We start from the raw sequence: 22364 nt of genomic DNA on the forward strand, positions 1-22364 counted from the left end.
GGATTGATGTACCCAATTCCAGTGGCCCTCAGGTGCACAGACGGTACAGGAACTGGAATCCACCATTATTAGGCAACCTTCCTGATGATTTCCTTCGCATCCTACCCCAGCAGATGGACAGTGTGCAGGTGGGAGGAGAATGTGTTCAACTATATAGCATCTAGACTTCTTAGGGTGACAAGTTCAAATCCTAGCAGGGCTAGTTCTGTCCTTCATCTTTCTGAAGTAGATCCACTGAGCAGTGCATAGATTACCATGAAGGGGCACTTCCAGTAAAAACCTAGTGATGCTGTGAGGTTAAATTCATCCCAAAATTTAAGATATGCCAAAATCAAGTTTTCTACAAACCTGTAGAAATATCACAGTGGAACTTTAAATTCAGCTATCAGCCTTCTCCTATAGGGTTTACACCCTTAACTTTGCAGCAGGTGTAGTGTTTTAAGTATAGACAAGCCCTCTGGCTTCCAAGATGCATCATGGCAATTTTCATAGGAGTAGGTGTTTGACTGTGTGTCTCTGGCCAAAATTTCCCTTGTCCCCCTCTATTATACAATATGTTGCAGACTGGCTGGCGGCTGCCCTCCCACCCCAGAGATAATCTTCATTTCAGTGGTGCCATATAAATTAGGGTTTGTGAACTGCCTTTGGACTTCAGCATCAATACTTCCTTAGCATGGCCCTAAAACTCTATAGCTAGGCATCTCACAGTGTATCAATTTATGCATCTTGCCAGAGCTGCAATAGGGAGCTGTCTCCTGCAAGAAGCAAGAATGACCACTGAGTTTACTACTCGCCGACCTAAATGCAAAGCTTATTTCTTCCACTTAGCTTTCCCACAGTATTTTCTCTGCCCTCCCAACTCACATGTATATAAACAAGCAAACAAATCCATACATTAAGCTCTCTATCCTATAGGCTAGGAGAGGTGAGACAGAAAATGCAATGAAGGGGGCTAAATTATAAGTAGACAGCTAGATTCTTCCCTTCCCTTTTGGCTCCGGAGGCACATCTACCACAGTTTCATAAATTATTGCTCTGGAGCTTCATCTTTTCAAGCTATATTACCTTTCTGGGAAAAGAAAGCTGCCTGTTCACTGGTTTCTGGGGGAAGAGACGTCCTGGTGCCTTTTTCCTTCCTCAGGAATTGTAGGCTATTGATTTTTATGGTCCTCTGAGACCAGGTACAAATCAGATAAATATGGTAGGCCAGGTGAGACTGCTACTGGATGGAATGTTTCTCCTCCTTCCCCTTTTGCATGGCACAGATATATGCACAAGCAGGAAAATGAGATATAAAGGATGTTAGGATTTGTCTCAGATAGTGGAATTTGTCAGATGGTAAATTGCATTTTCAGCTGTTGGATGGGAAAAATAAAAGCTGTGCCACTTCGGCTTCCCTCAACGAGAGGCTTTGCACTTCTCCCCATGTCAAAGCCAGGTTCAGCCCTGGTTTGATACTGATTTAGCTATCAGAAGAACTCTGATAATTAATACTTGTATTTAAAGTGAGGCTCTGACTATAAAAGTGGTTTCATGGGATTCCACGTTTATTGTGACTTTCTGATTTCCAGATTAGATGTTCTCAGATTCCAAGTTTAAAAAGAAAAACCACAAACTTTTTCTGCTGACTAGCCAGCCCTGCTGACTCAGCCTGAGAGTCAAGCTGGGTACTTTCCTTTTCACACATCACTAGCAATAAAGCCAGGCCAAACTATCCCCTCATTGACTCCCATTGTGTAGTCTGATTGCTTTCAATAAGTTTGTACATGTGTAATTGATTGGAACTTGATAAACACTTCTATTGATGATGCTCAAGGAGGAAGAGAATCTAGCTCACTATCCCACAGCTGAGCTGGCTCTTCTGGGCTGGCTGAGAAATGTCAAGGAAAAATGTATGCACCATATAGTCAGCATATCTGCTGCTGATTTTGCTTGGGAGCAAATATGCCAGGGAAGAGAATGCCTTTTTCACAGTTGCCTTTCCCAGTAGAGATTTTCACTTTAACCAAGATCAGGGTTGAAGCCCTTTGGTAAGGCTGAAGTACAGAGAGGAGGAGAGTACAGCCTGCTGTTGTCTAAACTGTGCTGATTCTGTTGATAGATCACACATACTACCTGGTTACTGTAATGAGTTTCTCAGGACCTTCATTGACTCTTCCTTTATGTCATACTCTTGTCCAGAGTTCACAAAGTTGCCATCAGACTGTGGTGGGCGAGGGCAGCCAGAGATCCCAGGACTCGTTGGACCAAGAGAGGAAGTGGAAACAGTACCTGGAAGATGAGCGAATTGCGCTCTTCTTACAGAATGAAGAGTTCATGAAGGAACTCCAGAGGAACCGGGATTTTCTCCTGGCCCTTGAGAGAGGTGATAAGCCATTTCAGAGACTTCTGTGTTTGCTTTTCATATGCTTGAATTCCTCCTTCGCTGCAATTTCCAGCCCTTGGGACTCGTTCTCCATTGCCCTACACTGAGTGTCACCATTTACACAAATACAAAATGAGTGCAAAATGCAACTACACCACAATGGCAATGTTTTTCACCCACGTTGCACTTACGCAGCATTGGTGTAAATAAGATGAGGGTGCAGTGCTATGGAGACTCTAATCCATTGGGAGCTGATGGCAGGGGTGCTTTCTGTTCCTGCTAGCCTGGCTTGATAGTCTTCCTCATGGCTCTCCTAACTCTGCAAAGTCCTTCCATCTTCCCCACCAGCTAATACTCCTTTCATGACCATCAGACCTATAGAAGCATTGGGTGAAATCCTGGCAAAACTCCCCTTGATTTCAGTGAGACCACGAATTTCATCCATTATCCTCTGATCCCCTCCTTCCACCTCTTCCGAAAGACCTAGACAAAATACTCCATCAGCTGTGATCGGTCTCCTAAGGTTGGGCTTTATCATTACATCTTTGTCCGCCCCCAGATATTACTGTTTTGATTATTTCCCTTTTAACCCTCTCTGCCTACAAAAAGGATAATTCTTCTAGGGTTTGGTGTATGTTCACCTCAGTCTTTTAGCATTGTAACCTCTGTCACTGTAAAATACTGCTGGGTTTCCTAGAGCTTCTCATCTCATTCTCTGTCTAGTGTCTCTTGCTAGCTGTTCTCAGCAGCTTTTCTGATGACACTACAGGGACAAGTTCAGTGGTTTTGGTGACTTGAGGTCTCTTGAATGATGAGCTAGACCCTTGCCACTTCCTCTCTGCTCTGTCACTTTAATTCTGAACACACAGGCTAATTAATATATTCCCGTCTGGCTCATCTCACCAATCATGGTATTTATCACTCACAGATCTCACTCTTAGTTTGGGAAAGCTCATCCTAATGCCTTAATTTAAATGCTCAGCCTCCTGTCCATCACAGCCAGAAAATCAGCTGCTCACTTACGATTTTCATTTTCTCTCCTTTGCCATGGTAAGACTAGCATTTTCCAGCCTGCTTCTCTAATCTCTGTCGTTAAAACATGGGTGTGCGTGAAGCTTAAGTGAACAAATAGAAACCACAAAATACAACACACAGTGTAGCACCTAGGTGGTGATTAAGGGCCAGGTGATACATTTCATTCATTGTGCATCTTAGATTGCCTTGCCTACAGCTCCCCCTTGAATCCATCTTCCCCAGGCCTGCTCCAATGTTTTGAACCTCTGATCAGCTCTGGACAGACAGCCTTCTCTGTTTTCAAAAATCAGTTCAACAGGGAAACATTTCCATCTTTCTATGAATATCTGGGATTGCTCCTCAGTGTTACACTAGCCTTATGTGTTGGATGGCCACTATTACTTCTTGTGAGAGGTTTCAATTGGTGCCTTATACTATTGACTGAATACATATATAGTGAATATATGTTCAGTGTATATAACGTAAGTAGAGAGAGATGCACATGCTGAGTTAACTTGGCTGCTGGTACCTCAGGCTTTGCCTTGCCTGACTTTTTACAGTTGAACTGAACATTGCAGTAACACAGCTTTCTGTACAAAGTGTGTACGCACGCACACACGCACGCAGGTCCACCCAGCCTTTGAAATACCTTTCTGGAGCAGTGTTCTTCAAGTGAGACTACAGCCCACTGGGTTTTGCACCTCTCAAAGATTTTTTCACTGTGCTCCAGCTGTCTGATCCTTTCAGAGAGAACAGTTGTAAAGGAAATGAGATTTCACTTGTTGCTTGACTGCCTTGTATGTTGGTTTTGAAGGGGTCTGAATTTATACTCTTGGGATTGGGATGTGAAGGCACAGAGTTACTACCAATTGGCTTTATGCTTTACATGTGCAGAGGGCTAGCATTCGGAGCCTGTGGCGGTGTTGGGGTCACAGTTCTCTTCCTCTCTCGATTCCTCAAGCATTGTGTAGCCTCACTTTTCCTCTGAGGCAGAGGAAACAGTGGAGAGAGCATGTGCTATCCAGCACAGCAAAAAGATTGTTTGGAAAGCACTTTCCTAGGGTTCTTGCGCTATCACTTATTGCCAGCTAGGATCCCACTCCTCGACAGAACAGCAGACAGCACTTCAGACTGCGTTTGCTCACTTTGCTGACAGATGGAACCCAGAACAAAGCAAAGCAGGCTAGGACTGCAAACTTGGAGCAGGCAGCATTGAGACTGCCATTCTAGCTTAGCTGCACTGCTTCAAAACAAAGCTGCACATTTGGGATCCAGATCTCAAATGCCCCCATAGTTTTAGATTAGGAAAGGGCCTTCAGCCCCAGGGTCTGTATTCAGCCTCACTATAAAGATAGGTGCCTATCTGCAAAATCAAGATCCAGGGTCAGATTTAACACACCCAGCATTAGAAGATGTGCTGATCTGGGGTTGTGATTTGTCTTTGAATCCATATTTTCAGAAGCATGAATATCTTCTTCTGACGCCATCAGAGATGCGTGCAATTAACAGATGAGAGGATTATTACCTATTTGTTTTTAAATCTTTCCTGACAAGAGTTGTCAGCTTCTGAAAGTAAAACCATACAAGCCAATTTCTTTAAGTGTATTTCATCATGCTGGTGACATACCAAGTTTCTGTTGGTGGATCTCAATCCCAGCTCCCAGTTAGCCAGCCCTGTCGGGATGAAGCATATTGGCAGAGCAGTGTGGGGAAGCTCGCTCTACTGCCTTCCAGGCTGTACCTACCCTCTGGATGGAGGACTTAAGAACATAAGAATGGCCATACTTGGTCAGACCAAAGGTCCATCCAGCCCAGTATCCTGTCTACCGACAGTGGCCAATGCCAGGTGTCCCAGAGGGAGTGAACCTAATAGGTAATGATCTAGTGATCTCTCTCCTGCCATCAACCTTCACCCTCTGACAAACAGAGACTAGGACTTCAGCCTTCTGGGCTGTCGGTTCTACCCCTTTCATAAACCATGAAAACAAATTTAAAATGAAGAAAAACAAATCCCCCCCTGCTCCTGCCCCAGACTCCCTTCCTCATTCCAGAGCTTGTTACACTGAAGCTGTAAAACACCCTTGGCAGTGAGTGCAATGTAATGCCTGGCTAAGTTGAGAAGAATGGAATAAATGATTCAGGGTCCCAGGGCTAATTGAATGTTTTTTGTTCTTCAGATCGACTGAAGTATGAGTCAAAAAAATCCAAGTCGACCAGTGTTGCTGTCAGTAATGAATTCAGCTTTTCTTCTGTACAACCAGGTAATTTACAAGCCGTGTGTGAGCATATGATCACAGAGATCTCCTGGCAGCTGCTCTCGTATTTTTAAGGCTTCTGCCGTTGCGTTGTCTGCAGAGGGCCACACTGCAGGTAGGTCTTCGCTTAAAAAAAAAAAAAAAAAAAAAAAAAGTGTGTTCTAACCCAAATTAGCCAGCTTGGGTTAAAATAGCAGTAAAAACGTGCCAGTTTGCGTAGCAGCTCGAGTTCAACCCCAGGCTGCTTTATCAGTTTTAAGTCGAGCTGCTAACACAAGTTAAAAGCTGAGTTGCTGTATCTTTACTGCTGTTTTAACCAGAGTGAAGAACACACCTTTTATTGTAGTGGAGACATATCTTGTGACATGAATGGCAGAGGGTGAAAACCTTCCTTTTGGTGGCTATTGACACCAATCCCTTTCTCCACTCCAAAACTCCTTAGATTTGGGGCTGGAAAGGGATTCTCTCCCTTGGGGTATCGTCCGGGACATTGTGGGAGACTTCTGATGACTGTAAAAATAGTGTGATATGAGTAGAAGTTATAGGGGAGATTTTTAGAGGCAAAAAGGGCAGTTGGGACAGCCAGTGGGAGTTGAGGCCCTAACTCGTGTCTTTGCTTGGAAAATCTCCCCCTTAAGTTTCCTATCCTGCAGCAGATAATTTCTCTGTTTTCTCTCAGTTGCTGGAGCTGCTGGGAATGGGCAAAATGACCCAGAAAAGGGTGGCACACCTTTGCTAGCCTCTTTGCTACTTCCCCCGGCCTACATGATACTATATTAATAGCACCTGCCTTGTCACAATCCCTCAGCATTTGGAAAGCTTCAATTCCAGTCAGGTTGCAATAAGGAGACAGTAAGATGCAGTTTTCGATTCCTCTCTCTCTCTCTCTCTCTCTCTGCCTTAGTCCTAGAGTCCAGCACATGCCTTGAGCTTTGATCAAATGAAACTTGGAAACCATTATTGCGTCTACATTGGCCCAAGGCTAAAAGAGTCCTCCTCATTCCCCATCCTAGTCCTTTTCTCTCTTGCCATGCATGGCTATGTAGATTTTGCTTGGGAATGGAGGTAGAATGAAGAGAACTATGCTCTAGTTCCCAAGTATAACAAAACATGCCCTTGTCTAGCCCAGGATCCGGGGATCGTGCCTTGCAGGCATACCAACTATCTGAGTAATCTTGATTAACCTTAGGGACTGCATAGCAGCTGCCCCAAAGGACAGACAGCGTTGGTGTCTGTCAGTATCTTCATGTTGAACTACAGAGCAGGACATGGCAAATGGAGCTATTCATCGAGGCTTGATGTGATGATTTTGGCTAAGATTACGGAATTTCAATTGTGCCCAGATTTGATAAAGGGGGCGGGAAGCACAAGGATATGATTAACAAGGAGCTGTGACTCACCCAGATCAGCTGCCTGCACTAGTACAGCTGAGACTTCTAAACTTTCTCCATTCTTAATTAACTGTCTGTGTCATCATGGTAATGTGAATGGGCTTGGAGCATGATCTAATAACCAACTGAGAAATAAAATTAGCAGATTGGATGACTTGGGGTCACTTTCTCTCAAAGAAGCAAGAGGCTTTTTGTTCAGCAGAGGGCAATTTTTTTTTTTGTATGAACAGACATTGATGGATGGGGCCTGATTCTGCAGGGCCTTGCACCTTGTGTAGTCATTTTGCATCCATTGTGCACAGGAGTGAAAGCTGCCAGGTCAGAGTGGTAGCACCTACAGCTGCTCTGCATTCATTCTGCACAGGTAGCAAAGTTGTAGAGCACTGGAGATTCAAGCCCACAGGCAGGCAGAAATCACCCATAGCTCTGTTGAAATCAACAGAGCCACAGCTGTAATCTCTTATCTGTAACCCTTTTAAAGGAAGGGCTGTACTGGAAGCAGCTGAATGTGGAGGGTCACTTCCATCCCAAGAGGCCTAGGTAGTACTATATCTGCTGACCTCCATCCTGTCTCCCATCCCATCTCCCCCCTCCCCCAGAATCCAGCCCTGTCTGCATCCCACCTGGCTTGTCTCATTGAGACAGAACAGACTATCCCTTTGTGCACTAGGAACTGCTGGTAATTTTTCTCTGGTCTCCATCTTTTATGTGTGCTCTTTTCTTACTCTGTCTTATTCAGCTCAGGACAGAGATGCTTGCCAGCTGCTTTATGGCAGGGCCATAAAGTTGTTTCACTGGAGCTGGAATTGGGTCAGTGGTGATGGTTCAGCTTAGATTCTCTGCACACCCTGCTCCAGACCTACAAACCCCTATTGACCAGATTTTTGCATTTCAGGTGACATAGCCTCTGTAACCAGCGAGGCCAGCAGTGCTGTGTCTGAAGATGCCTTATTCAGGGACAAATTGAAACACATGGGAAAATGTGAGTTTGTCTCTAGGTTCCGTACTGGGAAGGGACGGCTGCATGGCAGTAGGTGGGCAGGCGGAGGAGGTGAAGCAGTAAGGATTCTTTAGCACTGAATCTAGTGCTAAAGCATTTTTCTGCTAAAGCACTCTGCATGTGTGTGTGTGTGTGTGTGTGTGTGTGTGCGCGCGCGCATGTGCAAGCCAGTACCCGGGTATGCACAGATCTGTGAAGATACGGGATTCTTACCTCCCCTCCAAGCCTCAGAAGTTATTCATGTTTGTCAAGCCACCTCGTGACTCTAACAGGGCAAGGCACATTCAGCTGGGAGTTGAGCTTTTGATTGGAAGGGGCTTTAATATGTTGTGCTGTGTAAGGCTGCACTAAGCTTGGCGAGGATGAACTGGGAGTATCAAATAGGGAAATCCAAATTGCACTAATCCATCTCCAAAGCCTGGAGCAGATTAGGGTTTGATTTCCATTTGCCTTCTGTAATCCTGGACTTCTGGTCCTCTGCCCCACACTCTGCGCCCATGTGTGCTTTCCTTCTGCCCTGGGTGCAGCCCTGGTCAGAGATGGACCAACCTCCCCTGTGCCAGTTGTTTCAAACTTATGAGAGAGCTTGGTTTTGAGGAAGCTGCCATGGTAGTAATGCTGGGTGGGAAATGCGTGTCTGACTCCTGGTGTCCTGCTGCCTGTCCAGTGAGTGCCTAGAGTTGCATTCTGGGTAGCCTCAGCAATGTTGTTGAAAGGCTTCACAGGAAGCCCCCAACCACCACACCAGCCATGCTAGGCTCATTCCCTGGTTTCTCTCCCAGGCTCGCTTCAGTGCAGCCCTGTGCCAGGAATGCCCTCTGCATCCCGAGTCCCCGACCACTCCCCTTCCCTCAGCATATGCCTTTTCTGGACTCATTCCTCCCACAATACCAACAGGAAGGGCGTTAAGAAGAAAAGCAAAACTTCAAGACATTCCTTCCTCTGAGCGTCCCAGCACATTAATAATAATTGCCTTCCCATAGTACCTGGGAGCCCCCGTCACAGACCAGCCCCCCCGTGCTAAGTGCTGTACAAACACAGAACAAAGGGACAGTCCCTGCCCCCAAAAGCTTCCACTCTAGCCCTGCTTTCCACGTCTCTCTCCCCCAGACACTAAGCTCATTGGGGCAGGGACCGTCATGTACAGCACTGAGGACTTTGTCAGCACTTAGCCCCATCTGTCTAGGCTGGGGATGAAACCAGATCTCCAGCAAGCTAGCGGGTTAAAACAGTAACGGAGGCCATGCTCTAGGCTCCATCGCTCATGAAGAGGGTCCCTGTGATGTGGGGGAGCAGCACTGCTCCCTGAATGAGTTTGTTCTTCAAGTGGAATCCATTTTTCTTTTCTTCCTACCCCACCCCAGAAGATAACACATGTGGCTTGGATGGATTTTCTGTGCCACTCACAGGCAGATCAGTTAGGTGTCTCCTCCGGTAGACACGGGCGATGGAGAAGGGTTTTGTCATATATAGGTGCTGAAACTGGCTAAATTGCTCGGGCTGCTCTGACATCAGATCTGGCATGCTCCTTCATGCTGCAAGCCTGTGTGTATGCCTGGTTTCGATGTATGTATTGTATGGCATGACTCTGTGACATGGATTGGATTGGGCTTCCTGGGAATAGAAGCAAATCCTTTCTAGCTTCTGTTTAAATAATAAATTAGAGGCTAGAGAATGAGGGGTTAATAGAAACTCTTCCCACTTTTGTTCTTTCTTTCCAGCAAGCCACAGGCTACTCTCCTGTTGTAAAATAAATTGGGCACCTCACGCAGTTTGACTGATTCATGGGCCACAGTTTATTTGAGCTTTGTTTAGTGTGGGGGTGAGGGGAGAGAGGGAATTTGGCTTAGTCATGGATGAAGAATGTCATGGAAATCACAATCAGAAAGTCTGAATAGTCAGACCTTTTGTGTAGTCAATTGAATCCTTCCTGCAGGGATTAAATTATATTCTTTCTGATCACTGAAACTAGTACCAATGCCTGGAAAGGTTTATCGGTCTTTGGTTTCCTAAGGCTAAGCAATAAGGCATTGTGCATTTTGCATTCAAGCAGGCAAATTCATCTTGGTTTAGTCGTCCCCTGCCCTGCAGCATGTAAAGGGTGAATCAAAGCCCCATCATCCCAAATGGATGGCATGGGAACTTGGCACCTATCATACTTGTTGTTTGCTATCCACTTTTGATGGCTGGTTAAGAGCAAGCCATTTAACTGCCTGTTTCCTTTCAGCTACACGCAAGAAGCTGTTTGAACTTGCCAGGGCTTTCTCAGAGAAGACCAAGATGAAGAAGTCAAAAAGAAAACACTTACTGAAGCACCAGGTGTATCCTTTCAGCATGTGATACTGTCCTCCCACCTCTTGGTCACACTGAGCTTCCCAGGGATGGGTCCCAGTTCCCACAACTTGGAACAAAACTCTGCTGCAGAGGGCTAGAATGAGGCCTATGCCGGGGTTCTCCACCTTTGGGTAAAGGAAAGGGTTAGGGGGACACAACCATCCTGACCGTCCCATATTTCTTAATGGTGGGGAGGTTAACAGGATGGGTGGGAGGAGGATCCTGGAGGAAGGATCCTGGCATGGGGAAGAGGTTTCTTGGTATAGACAAGGTAGAGAATCCCTGGTTCATGCACCACTTAAATCTCACTTAAGCCCTGAAACTAGGGCAAAGATTTGTGCATGTGGAAGGGAGCTATAGCTCAGGGAGAAAACAACTTCAGTAACCAAAAGGTACATGTTTGCAACCCTCATGATCCAAGCCACAGCAAACATTCACAGCTCATCGTGTATGCAAGTTTGGATCCAGCTCTGAACTCCCCTGAAGTCTTGGTGTGTTTGGAGCTGATATTCTTGTTTGAGCCCAGCTAAAATGATTCGCTTGTTGCTGAAGCCCCCTTGAAACTGTATTTTGAGGGGAGAGTTTCTCTAGTGGCATGTTAATTTCAAAAGCACATGTGCTAAATAATTATCATGGCAGTCCTAGGACACTGCTCAATACCAATGATGCAAGAGAAACTGTGCTTGTGACTCATCCATCAGCTCTTCCTCCCCTTCTTTTCCATTTTCATTTTAGCTGGCACATCGATAGAGACCTAGAGATAAAAGGGCTTTGTTATCCCCAGACTGCACTCCTTAGGGTGGCTGCGTTAATATTCTCCGAAGTATGTTGCCTTGGTACCTGAGTACCACTGTCATGGCCTCCCTGTTCTGTTATGACCCGGATCTCATGCCAGATATCAGCAGAATGCAACTGGAAACATACCTGGGAACCACCCCCAATCCTTGGAGTCAATTGTGATGGGCTGTTTGCGAGTCTGTGATTTACTTCTCAGTCTGTCGAACATTTTTCTTAACAGAGAGTGAAGCATGGGGACAGCGGCTTCCACAGCTAATCTTCTTGATGACGTTGAAGGACACTCGTGTGGTAAGACAATGCTTGTTTCTGCTAGAGAGCAAATCTCCAGCTGATTTGCCCACTGCTGTGGTGTGTGTGGGTATGTGACCCCAAATAGCATGGGCTGCACACCAAAAATAGAGCTTCCTTCCTTGCAGATTCCTTCCTCCCTGTGACGCTAGCTGTTTGGAACCTATTCCTTGAGTTGCCCTTTCCTAACGCAAAGAGCTAGCAGGCCTGGACCATCCCTATGGCTAATGTAGAGTGAAACAGGAATAGGGGAGCTCTCTCTGCACCAGAAACAGCATGGGAGAGCTCCCCCAAGCCAGAGACAGGATGAGGAACTCCCCCACTTTTTAGCCAGGCTCCTCCCATCTCTCCATTTCAAACCCTGTACTGTACAACGGATACTTCTCTACCTGTGTGTTAACTCCCCAAGGTATATGAATGAGGTTTGGGGTGAGCAGGCCCTTCCTCCTGGTCCCCTTCCCCCATGTGTTCTGGCTGCCCAGCCCCCTGTTCTGTTAGTTCAGCTCCTCATCAGATGACGGGATCACCAAACAAAATGAAGTGGGGCCTCCTTCCCCAAGGGCTAGGAACACTCCCTCTGTAGGTTCAGGTGGGTAACACTCGCTGCGGCTTTGCAACAGGCATGCGTAGATTTAACAGAAGTATAACCCAGTGGTGAAAGGTGTTGGATCAGCATCCCCAAGACCTGAAGTCCGTTATTTGTCTACAGGACAGCACAACAGCAGTAGCCTCTTCCCTTGACCCAGGAGAAGCACCACAAGGGGTGAGAGGATAGTACAGTCTCCATAGCCCATTCACATCAAGGCCCATCTGCTGAGGCAGCCAACCAAGGCGCCAGCTGCACAGGTGGGCACTCATGCAGTAGGAAATGGTCTGATACTCACCTACTCATTTCATGTAGGACATGGAACTGCCATCTAACAGTAGTGGCTTTGTTCACTGCTAGCCTGGGGCAGGTTTGAACTGACCAGTGACCCAAGAGTGACAGTCACCCATATCCTTCTGCAATTCCCAGGCCCTTCCAGTCCCCTGACACTGCTGCAGCTTTGCCACCCAGCCCGTTTAGATATGGGAAAGGATCTCCTGAAGTTCTGACCACACAGGTCTGTCTCATGCCTTTCAGATGAGGATTTCCAAGCAAGAAGGCAGCAGCTACACGAGGAAGAAGAGAGGCCGAAAGAAGGACAATAAATGGTAAGAAGTGTTTGGGGGTAATGTGCAACTAGTTACAGGAATCAGCTCAGCTATCCTGTTGCAAGCCCATCCCTCCCACCCCCCAATGATTTGAGTGATGTAGATTAGACAATGGGGCTGATGGACAAAATGCCAACCTAAGAAAATTCAAAGGATCCGTTGCACGCTGTCATGGAGAAAACAAGTGGCTTGAGCTTTATCCCTGGTGCTCCAACGCAAAGTTGAAACAGAGGGTATTGTCTTGGCTTCAGCTGTTTGTTCTTCCCTGGCTTTCACAGGATGAATTACTTCCTCTTGTTTCAGCTATAGCTGATAGCACTGGCCCCACAACATCCTTGATGACTTTAGGGTGAAAATCACCATGCCTCAGAGAGGATGTGTGGAGTTCTTTTGCTATGTGTTAAGGATCTAGGTAGGTCTTTGTGCATAAAACCTTGCACATGGGGCTTGCATTGGGGTGAACGTCACCCACAGGGACTTATTCTGCCATTGTTGTACAGACGTCTGCCCCTCCGGCCCCATTAATAGTTGCTGTGTGGATAGCAACAGGTACTTTGTCCTTTGTACTGAAGAATGCAAGAGAATGGCCAATTCTTCCCTGTTCTTTGCTCTCCATGCAGAACGTATGTGGGTGGACTCAGCATGAGGTTACTGATGAAAACCATGCAGAGGCTCCAGTATTCATGCCTGCCTGTTCCTATGCATCAAGTTCAGTGAATCCTTATGGCTTGGTTTAAAAACATCTAGTGCACAGTGACAGGCTTTGTTTCAGCACCATGAGTGAAGCAGCTTTGACTGAATACACTTCTTCCTCTCCCCCTCCCTACCCTTCTCTTCTAGATCCCAGATCCATTGCCTGAACTGGGCTTTATTTGTTAAAGTCTTAATAAGAAGATGGCTGCAAAGAAAAAACAATTTCCTTGGCTTCCCCCACTATCATCCTTTTCTGAAGTACAAGTATTAAAGTGAGGCACAATTTTTTCTTCCCAGCGGGTTTGAAAACACCTCTTTCCTATCCAGCAAATCCAGCCAAAAATCAGCAGCTGATCTGAATTTTTCTCAGTCACTGCAGTGAAGATAATGGATTGTGGGAATAATGGCCAATCCTTCACCCTCTTTGATATAAACATGGTTTGGATATGAATTAAAAACAATAACAATAATACATTGAAAAGCTGGGCTCTGGCTTGCGCATTTTTAAACATATCACTGTAGCAATCTGATGTAACTTTACGCACATAAAAAAAGACCTGAAAAATGTTATTTATTGTTATTGTTACTGAGAGTTAATAAGCCAGGATCCAGATTAGGTAATAGGCAGGATAATATAAATCGTCTTTTGAAAAAGAAAAGGCCTTCTCTTGGGCATCTCACATTGAATTAAACCTTTGCCTCAGGCATGAATAAAATTGCCTTGAACTAGACGCCAAGCTGGGTCCAGTTTCTCCTCCAATGTACCACTTCCTCTAGCTTTGTGCTGCTGCTCTTATGATATTACGGTACCTTTACAGAGTAGGAATGGGGGGCAGGGGAAGGCTGAATTTCAAAGCTGTGTAGTTCTCACTGCTGATCTCTGAATTAGAACATATCCCACGGGTTCTCATTTGGATTGTTCATGACAGTTGGCCACTCCCTATGTAGCAGGCAATGAGTTTTGGCTGTCTAGAAACACTTACCAGATTAGATGGGAGGGGATTGTAGGTGGGGCCTTATTTGATTCACCTCTGAGTTTCAGAGTAGCAGCCGTGTTAGTCTGTATTCGCAAAAAGAAAAGGAGTACTTGTGGCACCTTAGAGACTAACAAATTTATTTGAGCATAAGCTTTCGTGAGCTACAGCTCACTTCATTGGATGCATTCCGATGAAGTGAGCTGTAGCTCACGAAAGCTTATGCTCAAATAAATTTATTAGTCTCTAAGGTGCCACAAGTACACCTCTGAGTTTGTACATCATAGGCTAAATCCTGCTTAATGTGAGTCTCACAGTTGACTTCAGTGGGATCAGAATTTGGTCTCAAGTTGAGACATGAGTGGGTTTTCTTTAGCTGAGCCCATATGGTCTTGGGAGTTCTGGGCACAGACCTGAAAGCAGTTCTCATAACATGAAATGAAGAGGAGATTGGTTCAGAGCTCACCAGTCAGTGAGAGGATGATATCCCTCCTCCGGGAGAGAGCTTGGAATCTGGTGGCACAGTGGAACATTGTGGGGATTAAAAGTAATGCTCAAATCATTGGAATCGAAATGGACACTGTCAGGCTAAAAAAAATAGTTCAAAAAAAATTCCTTCCTTGTGCTACAAATAGCAGTGTCAATTACTGAAATAACTCCCCCCAAGCAAGTTTTCTTTTCTACATCAATATTGTCTATTTACTTCTAAGCTTGGGCAGTGAGAATAGACTAGTCCGTCTCACTTTCTGGGTCCAGTGCAGTAGCACAAGTGCTGCAACGTTTGGGTTGCAAAAGCAGCAGGAAGACGCACTGATCCAAGCAATCAGTCCAACAAAAACCTGTTTTCATTGCCTTTCTATTAGGCTTTGTAACAAAAGCCCACATTGCAGGCTTAAACTCCCTGACAGGCTCCTTTCAAAATCTGCTGGAGAATCTGTATGCCTTTGAAGCGTGTGCCAAGACAGATTCTTTTTAAAAGTTGCTGAGCATGAGGCTCTTGTTCCATGCACCTGGCATTCAATCAAGCTACTCAATGGAAACACGAAGGCATTGGTGGGTTTCCTCGTCTGGGCCTGAGTAATTTGATACACTGTTCAGAACTAGTAGGGATGAGCAAAAGTGGATTCAGGCACACACAGCGCTTCCTTTCAGTGCAGGACTTTGAGTCTGTGTGGCACAGAGTTTCAAGAGGTTCCTGATGAAAGGGTCCATGTGTCTATTGCTGAAGTGACACCTCCTTCTGGCAGAACATGATTTGGATACTACACTAACCCCTCAACTGTTGCATAGAGTGCCCATGACCTCCCAGTCAGAAGATGAGTGGCTACAAACCGCAAACAGTACAGTGGGCAAGTGCATGCAGGCTTGAATCAGGATGTGGACAGCAGCTATGCCCTGGGATCTCAGCAACTTTTGAGGTTTTCAAAGACTTAAAGATTCAAATTCCCCCCATGCTGAGCTTGTTGTTGGTGTCTGTTCCTTTCAAAAAATAAATAAAAAGGAGAGGAGCATCAATGAGTCTTTTGGTAAAACCTCCTGAGTGGAGGAGAAATTTGCCTACTTCAGGGACTAGAATAGTTTCAAGTGAGGTCATCCGTGCTCAGACAAGAATTCAGTGGCTTGGAAGCTTCTGCAGCACGCAGGATATGAGGTTCCTGGAATATGCTTTTGAGGCTGTTCAGAGAAAGGAAGTGACTAAGAGCCTGATTTTGGGAGCTGCCAGGCACCCACTGGCCCCTTTGAAATCAGTGTGCGCTACATTGCTCAGCACCACTCAGGGTAAGGCCCCAAGTGTGTGTGTCCATACATACGTATTGGTTGCTAAGGGTGAAGCTGGAGCACTACCACTGGAAACAGATGGGCTTTTGGAGGAGGAGGGACTTTTATCCCCAGCCTTAGAATTGGAAGGTCTGTTCCCCCCCCCCCCTTTTTCCTATCCTTAGTTGGCTCCTACTTTAATAAGTGCTTGGCTGTTTCTCCCTCTCCTAAAGCAGCTCTGTATGTTTGGAAGAAAATCAAGCTTGGAATCAGATCAGCTTGTAAAAGTTCCAACTCCTCTTGGCTACTGAGGGCTTAACTTTGAGCTAAGTTTCCATGAATGCAAAAAAGGCACCAACAGCCGAACAAACAGAAGCTCAGACTCTTGCTGGTAGGAAACTGTGCTGCCTGTCCCAGCAGAAACGCATTTTTATAAGACAGTCTGGTCTCCAGGAAGTGCTTTGTGGATTGGGGGGGAGTGGGAGGGGAAAAATACAAATGCACCTGTCCCTCAGGACACACATGTCATATGTTAGCAGCTGCCCTGCTGCTAAATTAGTGCTAGGTTTATTGAAATCTTTTACTCCTTGGTCTCTGTCTAGAAATCAGGTTGTGTTATAACACAACCTTATGGAGTCATGTTAACTAACAATGTGTTAACAGTCACTATAGACAAGGACAAGGTGTGCTTAACATTTCATCATCTTGTCATGGGTAAATCCGACTAGAACCATAGGGTCAACCATGGCCAGCTGACACAATGTTTAGCACAACTTCTCCCTCTCTGTGCTGACTTCTAAGACATTGTGTTAGTTAACATAGCTCCCCAAGGTCATCTTCTTAATACAGTCTCAGGCTATATCTACGCTTAAAAGCCTGCAGCAACATAGCTGCGGCACAGCTGGAGACTAGCCCAGAGGCGGCTTATTGCCTCATTGTTCTATTAGGGCCGATCTAGAGATGTACTGAATACATCTGTGAGGTGCTGAGCACCCTCTACTCCAGTGGTTCCCAACCTGTGGTCGGGTCTGCAGACTGTGTCCAAGGGGTCCACGAAAGACTTAGACTGAAAACTGAGCAGAATTCAACTATATATACAGACAATAGATTTCCAAAGGGGTCTGCACCTCCATTCAAAATTATTTAGGGTTCTGTAAATGAAAGAAGGTTGAGAACCACTGCTCTACTCTCTTCAAAGTCAGTTGGAAGTTTGAGTGCTCAGAACCTCCCAGGACAGAGCCCATACTGAGATGTGACTCTCCACTGACCCACATTGTAGGCATATAAAAAGCCAGGCAGAGTAAAGAGTATTTGGTGGTTTTTTAGAAACTTAGCATTGCAGTGAATGGGAGGAGAATAATATTGTTACATGACCTCCTTGAAGTGCATTTGATACGCTGCGGGGTTCGCATCTTTCTGGCTTTGTTGAGACTAGAATCTAAAGGTGTAGTAGCATGTGGTAGCTAACAAGTGCTAGCTACTAAATGTCTAGTGTAGACAAGGCAGTGTATATGTTAACAGGCATAGTTTAGCATGTGTTAACAGAATATGCTGCCTTGTCTATGCATGGACATGCTAGCTAATGTGTTCTAACAATGCACCTTTAGATCCTAGTCGTGACACAGTCTTTCTGAATGATGTAACCCTGTAACCATTTCCAAATGTCCCGGGGGCGCCAAATACCATTGTAATGGAGGAGGAAGGGTGATTTATTTTTTTTTTCCTTTTTAAAAATTCAGATCTAACAAGCGGAAAGGCCACAAAGACAGGCTTGAAAGCCAAAATGCATTTCTTCTATAAAAATGTACAATACTCAGTGACATTTGTATCGCTTCTATACGAAATGGTTTAAAAACCAAAAAAGACTTCTGTGATGTTTGTGAGTGTTGCTATTTTAGAACTTATTTCTATAAGTATTTTTTTCTTAAAGATGTTTAATAGTAATTCATATAATAAAGTCACGTCGTACTCTTAATGCCTTGGTTTTCTTTGCTTTTGATTTTTTATGGCCAGGAAAAAAAAATGAGAAACTGAGAATTGAGTGAAACACATTTTTCTTTCATCTCGCTTCTAAACATTGCTCTCAATGGCTCATCTGTTACCGAATGAGTAGCTCTTCTAAGTGAGAGATTCTTATTGCCTCACTCACGCTGACTGTGTAGTGCACAATCCAGTAGGCGGCTCCAAAGAAACAGGAAGGAGGACTTCTCTGAACAGCCTGACTGCCATAGCAGAGCTCCAACAAGCTCTTGTCAAAGTGATCCTACAGTTGGTCAGCCAATGGCTCCCCCCCACACTGAAATTTTTTACTACATCTCCCATGATGCACCACAGTTTCCTCTCATGGAGACCAGAAGCAGTGCATCATGGACATCCCTGGCTATGGTGCATCATGGGAGATGTAGTCTGTCTGGGAAGCCTTGCTCATATAAAATCAGGGATATGAAGTGACCACCACATTACAACTCCCAACAGGCACTAAGGTAGTATATTTAAATTGAAATATTTCAGTTTTTGTTGAAATATTGAACATCTGAAAAAATTCAATTTTCTGCAAAAAAAAAAAAAAACAAACAAAAAAAAAACCAGATGCTTTTCATGTAAAACTGTATTTCAGTGATTCTCAACCTATTTACCATTGGGCTGCATATGCAGCTCTCTGTGTGTTATGAGGGCCGCATCCACCAATATGTATACTACCTGTATGGCCTGAGGATGTCACAGCTGCAGCAGGTTGAGAACCACTGCTTTATTTTATTGAAAATCCAATTTTCTATTGTTTAAAAAAAAAAAAAAAGGCTTAGATGGAAAATTTTTAATCCAGTCCTAAATTGAATGCCTGGGCAGCTAATTGAGGATGGGAGATTATCAACTTTAACATGAAATTTTGACTCAATATCACCCCTCTTTACAGTACAGGAGACTCTTAAACCCAAGGAAAGCTTTTCCTGGAAATGTGATCCCTGTCATAGGCAGTCTTCATCCTCTTCCTCACCCGGAAAGACTCAGAATACTTTGCCACTTGACCTTGCAGGAGCAGCAGATTGGTGCAGGGAGAGCTAATGTTAGTTGTGGTAGTCATAGATTTGTCATGATTCAGGAACACCTTTTGTGAAGGAGCTTAGATCATGGATCAAGAAGAAAATTTTGAAGCTTTCTCATGAGGAGGAAAGCGCTTGAGGAATTCTGAATCAAACAAGTGTAGCCTGTGACACAACTGCCCGCTGTAAAGTCCTGCAATATATCCATCTCCGTCTTTGGTATGGAGAGGAGCTGCTGGTAGTGACTGTAGGATCAAGAGGGAGCAACATGTCCTGAGACCTGTTCCTTCTGTGGGCAGCCCCTTCATATCAAACATGTATTGACCTACTTCAAGCTTCTAGCAAGTTACCAGTGCAGCTCTTGCTTGGACCAAAGATTCTAAGGCAGGATTTAGAGGTGAGTGAGGGGGGCTTTATGTCTCTGATCATTCATCACAGCATGGCAGGCTGCATCCTGACTCTGTGCAAAGCCCTTGCACAGGCTGGGGTAAGAGTCAGGCCCATTGACTTTAGGAAACATTAAGGAATGATTTCCCTAATAAATGACAGGTTTCAGAGTAGCAGCCGTGTTAGTCTGTATTCGCAAAAAGAAAAGGAGTACTTGTGGCACCTTAGAGACTAACAAATTTATTTGAGCATAAGCTTTCGTGAGCTACAGCTCACTTCATCGGAGAGCTGTAGCTCACGAAAGCTTATGCTCAAATAAATTTGTTAGTCTCTAAGGTGCCACAAGTACTCCTTTTCTTTTTCCTAATAAATGAGTGATCCTGGCAGTTGCATTCTAGTGTATAGGGCATGTAGCATTCACACCCTTTCCTCTGACATATGTAGGCATTTAAGACCTGATCTGGTGCAAGTCATTCCATTGAGTTCAATGGGCATTAGATGGAGCTCTTAGCCAGTGAAATCAATATCAGATCTTCTGTAGCTAGGCTTTATTTATGAACAAGAAATGCAGACCCAGGCTGCTCAGGGACAGTTGTGACATCAGATCTGTGTGTGTAAGCTCACAGCACATCTACAGTCAGCTATATTAATGTGAAACTGCATTTTATCAAAAATATGGTGTTACCCACTTAATGCTGAAAATAAGAAGTCTCTCGGGATGAAGTGTGTGTATTTTCTTTAAACTGTTTCATTGTCTGGAATACACCAACTCCTCCATGTCTGTCAAACGTACATTCAGGCTCCTTCACGTTGTCTCCTAGTGGAAAGGGAATACATTTATTATAAGGTATTATTTCTGAAATATGTGTTCTTAATTTTCAACACCACACATTTCTACTCGCTGGATGGATCAGTATGTCTTGAAGCGTGAAACATTATTGAAGGTAGACAATTTAAAGCAAGCTGGAGCTTGTGGATCTCACTTCCTCAGAGTCAGTGACAGCATCTTCGCTTTTTCTCTGTCTGTGTGCGCTTTGAGTTCTGACACCTAACATCTCCTAAAATTTTGAAGAGGAATCTGGTCAAAACAGCCAGTTTTGGCAATGCTGTTTTGCGAATCCACCATGATTCTGTTGGTTTGCCATAAATTTGCCACGTTGCTCAAAACTGGGCCTAGGAATGCCTTGTAAGTTACCCAGTTCTGGTCTGTGGCAAGTTTGGGATAAAGCCTGAAATCAGGTGATTTTTGATTACGAAGGCCAGACCCTCAACTGGCGTATGTAAATCAACATAGTGTATCAATGGAGCTTTGCAGCTATACAGCAGCTGAGGTTCTGCCCCACTTTGTTGAGGAAGATTTTTGCCTGGCTCAGGTAATCAGACAAGTGCGCCTATAAATATGACGACGAATGAATGGCCAGAACCAAACACATGATGAAAAAATATAAATCTGTTATGCAGTTTGGCCTCTGTTCAGAAGACCTAAATCAATGCTGCATCTTTGATGGATTATTTTTGGGATGAGTAGAGAGGCAGGCATTGCTCTTACTTTTCATGCCTTCATATGCATCTTTTTCAGTCAGCCTTTGCAGGCTGCAATACAGTAGGTGCATTGGTACACCGTTGCAGGTTTTAATGCGGACTTATTAGTGTTCACTGGCCTTTAAGACCACACTAGCCTCTTATTCTTGTTCTGGAAGGATGCTCTTGTATTTAAGGTGCAGGATAAATAGACAGCTCCAGACCTAACTGTAGCCAGTTAGTTAGGAGCCCAGAGCTCCCTTCCTGAGTGATACTGGCATTTGGATACCACAATGATGGGACCATACAGATACCTAGATTGACTTAAACAGTCACTGGATCATTCTGCTTTTGTAACTAGGGGAGAATGATCAGCCTGAGAGGCGCTGTTTGAGTTTCGCCATTGACAAGCATGGATTATTACTGGCAGAGGGACCATAGGTTGAGAGTGCTCTCCTAACAGCATTCTCTGTTAATTTCCTCTGAAGCACCTGGCATTGCCTACTGTCAGAAGACAGGATGCTGGGCTAGATGGACCATTGGTCTGACTCAGTAGGGACGTTCTTATGTTCCTGCTCTTGCCTTCCACGGTGTATTATCCTGTTTGCTGCCTCCTGACCTTGCCTTCATTTCCCTGAACTACATCTGGGTGCTCTGCTGACTTCAATTTGTGTTAACCCTCCACAACTCCCTTCGCTCTTAAAGATGTTGGTTTCCCACCAGGCCTGGAATTCTGTTGCCTTGCAGTGGCCAATTCGTGAATTGCACAAGGATGATTATTTATTTTTGGACAGGCCTGAGACTGCAGCCACACAACAAGGATCCCATGAATGGAGGCAGGGCAAGCTTCTCTAGGAAGGGAGAGGGTGATGCAGTCTCCATTGCCTGGACTCTACAGAGCAGCAAGGGGGTCAGTTTTTAATATGTTGCTGTTTTATGATGTGGGGAACTTGTCCTCTAGGAAATTGTCTTGAGGCGCCCACTCATTTCATACCAGCCCCTGCACAACAGTTGAGCTTTCAGTCACTGGCAGGGATGCAGCCTAACTGCTGATGGAGAGGTTTGCAGCCTCTTGAGCTGTAAAGGGGTGAAATTCTGGCTCCACTGAAATCTATAGTGTGGGGCCAGGATTGTACCCAAACCTCCAGCTTTAAAGAACATTAACTAATTCTCCACAGTGGGCTGCTAGAACTGACCCTTCTGCTTATTGTCCTTTGGATTTCTACAGAAAATCCAAGCCTTTTGGTGCCCCTGCCCAGCCAGCCAGCAAAACTCAACTCCCAGCTCCTCTTCCCACTGGAGACCTAACCCCAACTGCTACAGCAATCCATGCAAACAGACCTGCCTTGCA

General features: G+C 45.0%; 1 protein-coding gene across 6 annotated transcripts in view; it reads left to right on the top strand.

Moving 5' to 3' along the window:
• CUEDC1 (CUE domain containing 1) overlaps positions 1 to 13897 on the top strand; it is a 115203-nt gene extending 101306 nt beyond the window's left edge. For 5 of the 6 annotated variants that reach the window (XM_038376038.2, XM_043499269.1, XM_038376037.2 and 2 more), the window contains 8 exons: positions 2 to 128; positions 2182 to 2365; positions 5557 to 5640; positions 7921 to 8007; positions 10253 to 10346; positions 11387 to 11445; positions 12569 to 12639; positions 13480 to 13897. In XM_038376038.2, coding sequence (XP_038231966.1) covers positions 2 to 128; positions 2182 to 2365; positions 5557 to 5640; positions 7921 to 8007; positions 10253 to 10346; positions 11387 to 11445; positions 12569 to 12636 — 703 coding nt within the window. In that variant the 3' untranslated portion in view covers positions 12637 to 12639; positions 13480 to 13897. Of the gene's footprint in view, position 1; positions 129 to 2181; positions 2366 to 5556; positions 5641 to 7920; positions 8008 to 10252; positions 10347 to 11386; positions 11446 to 12568; positions 12640 to 13259; positions 13447 to 13479 lie in introns of those variants that run through there. The other variant, XM_043499271.1, reaches the window with a different exon arrangement.
• The last annotated feature ends 8467 nt before the right edge of the window (positions 13898 to 22364 follow it).

Source organism: Dermochelys coriacea, chromosome 17, assembly GCF_009764565.3.
Source record: "Dermochelys coriacea isolate rDerCor1 chromosome 17, rDerCor1.pri.v4, whole genome shotgun sequence".
NCBI classification, from domain to species: domain Eukaryota; kingdom Metazoa; phylum Chordata; order Testudines; family Dermochelyidae; genus Dermochelys; species Dermochelys coriacea.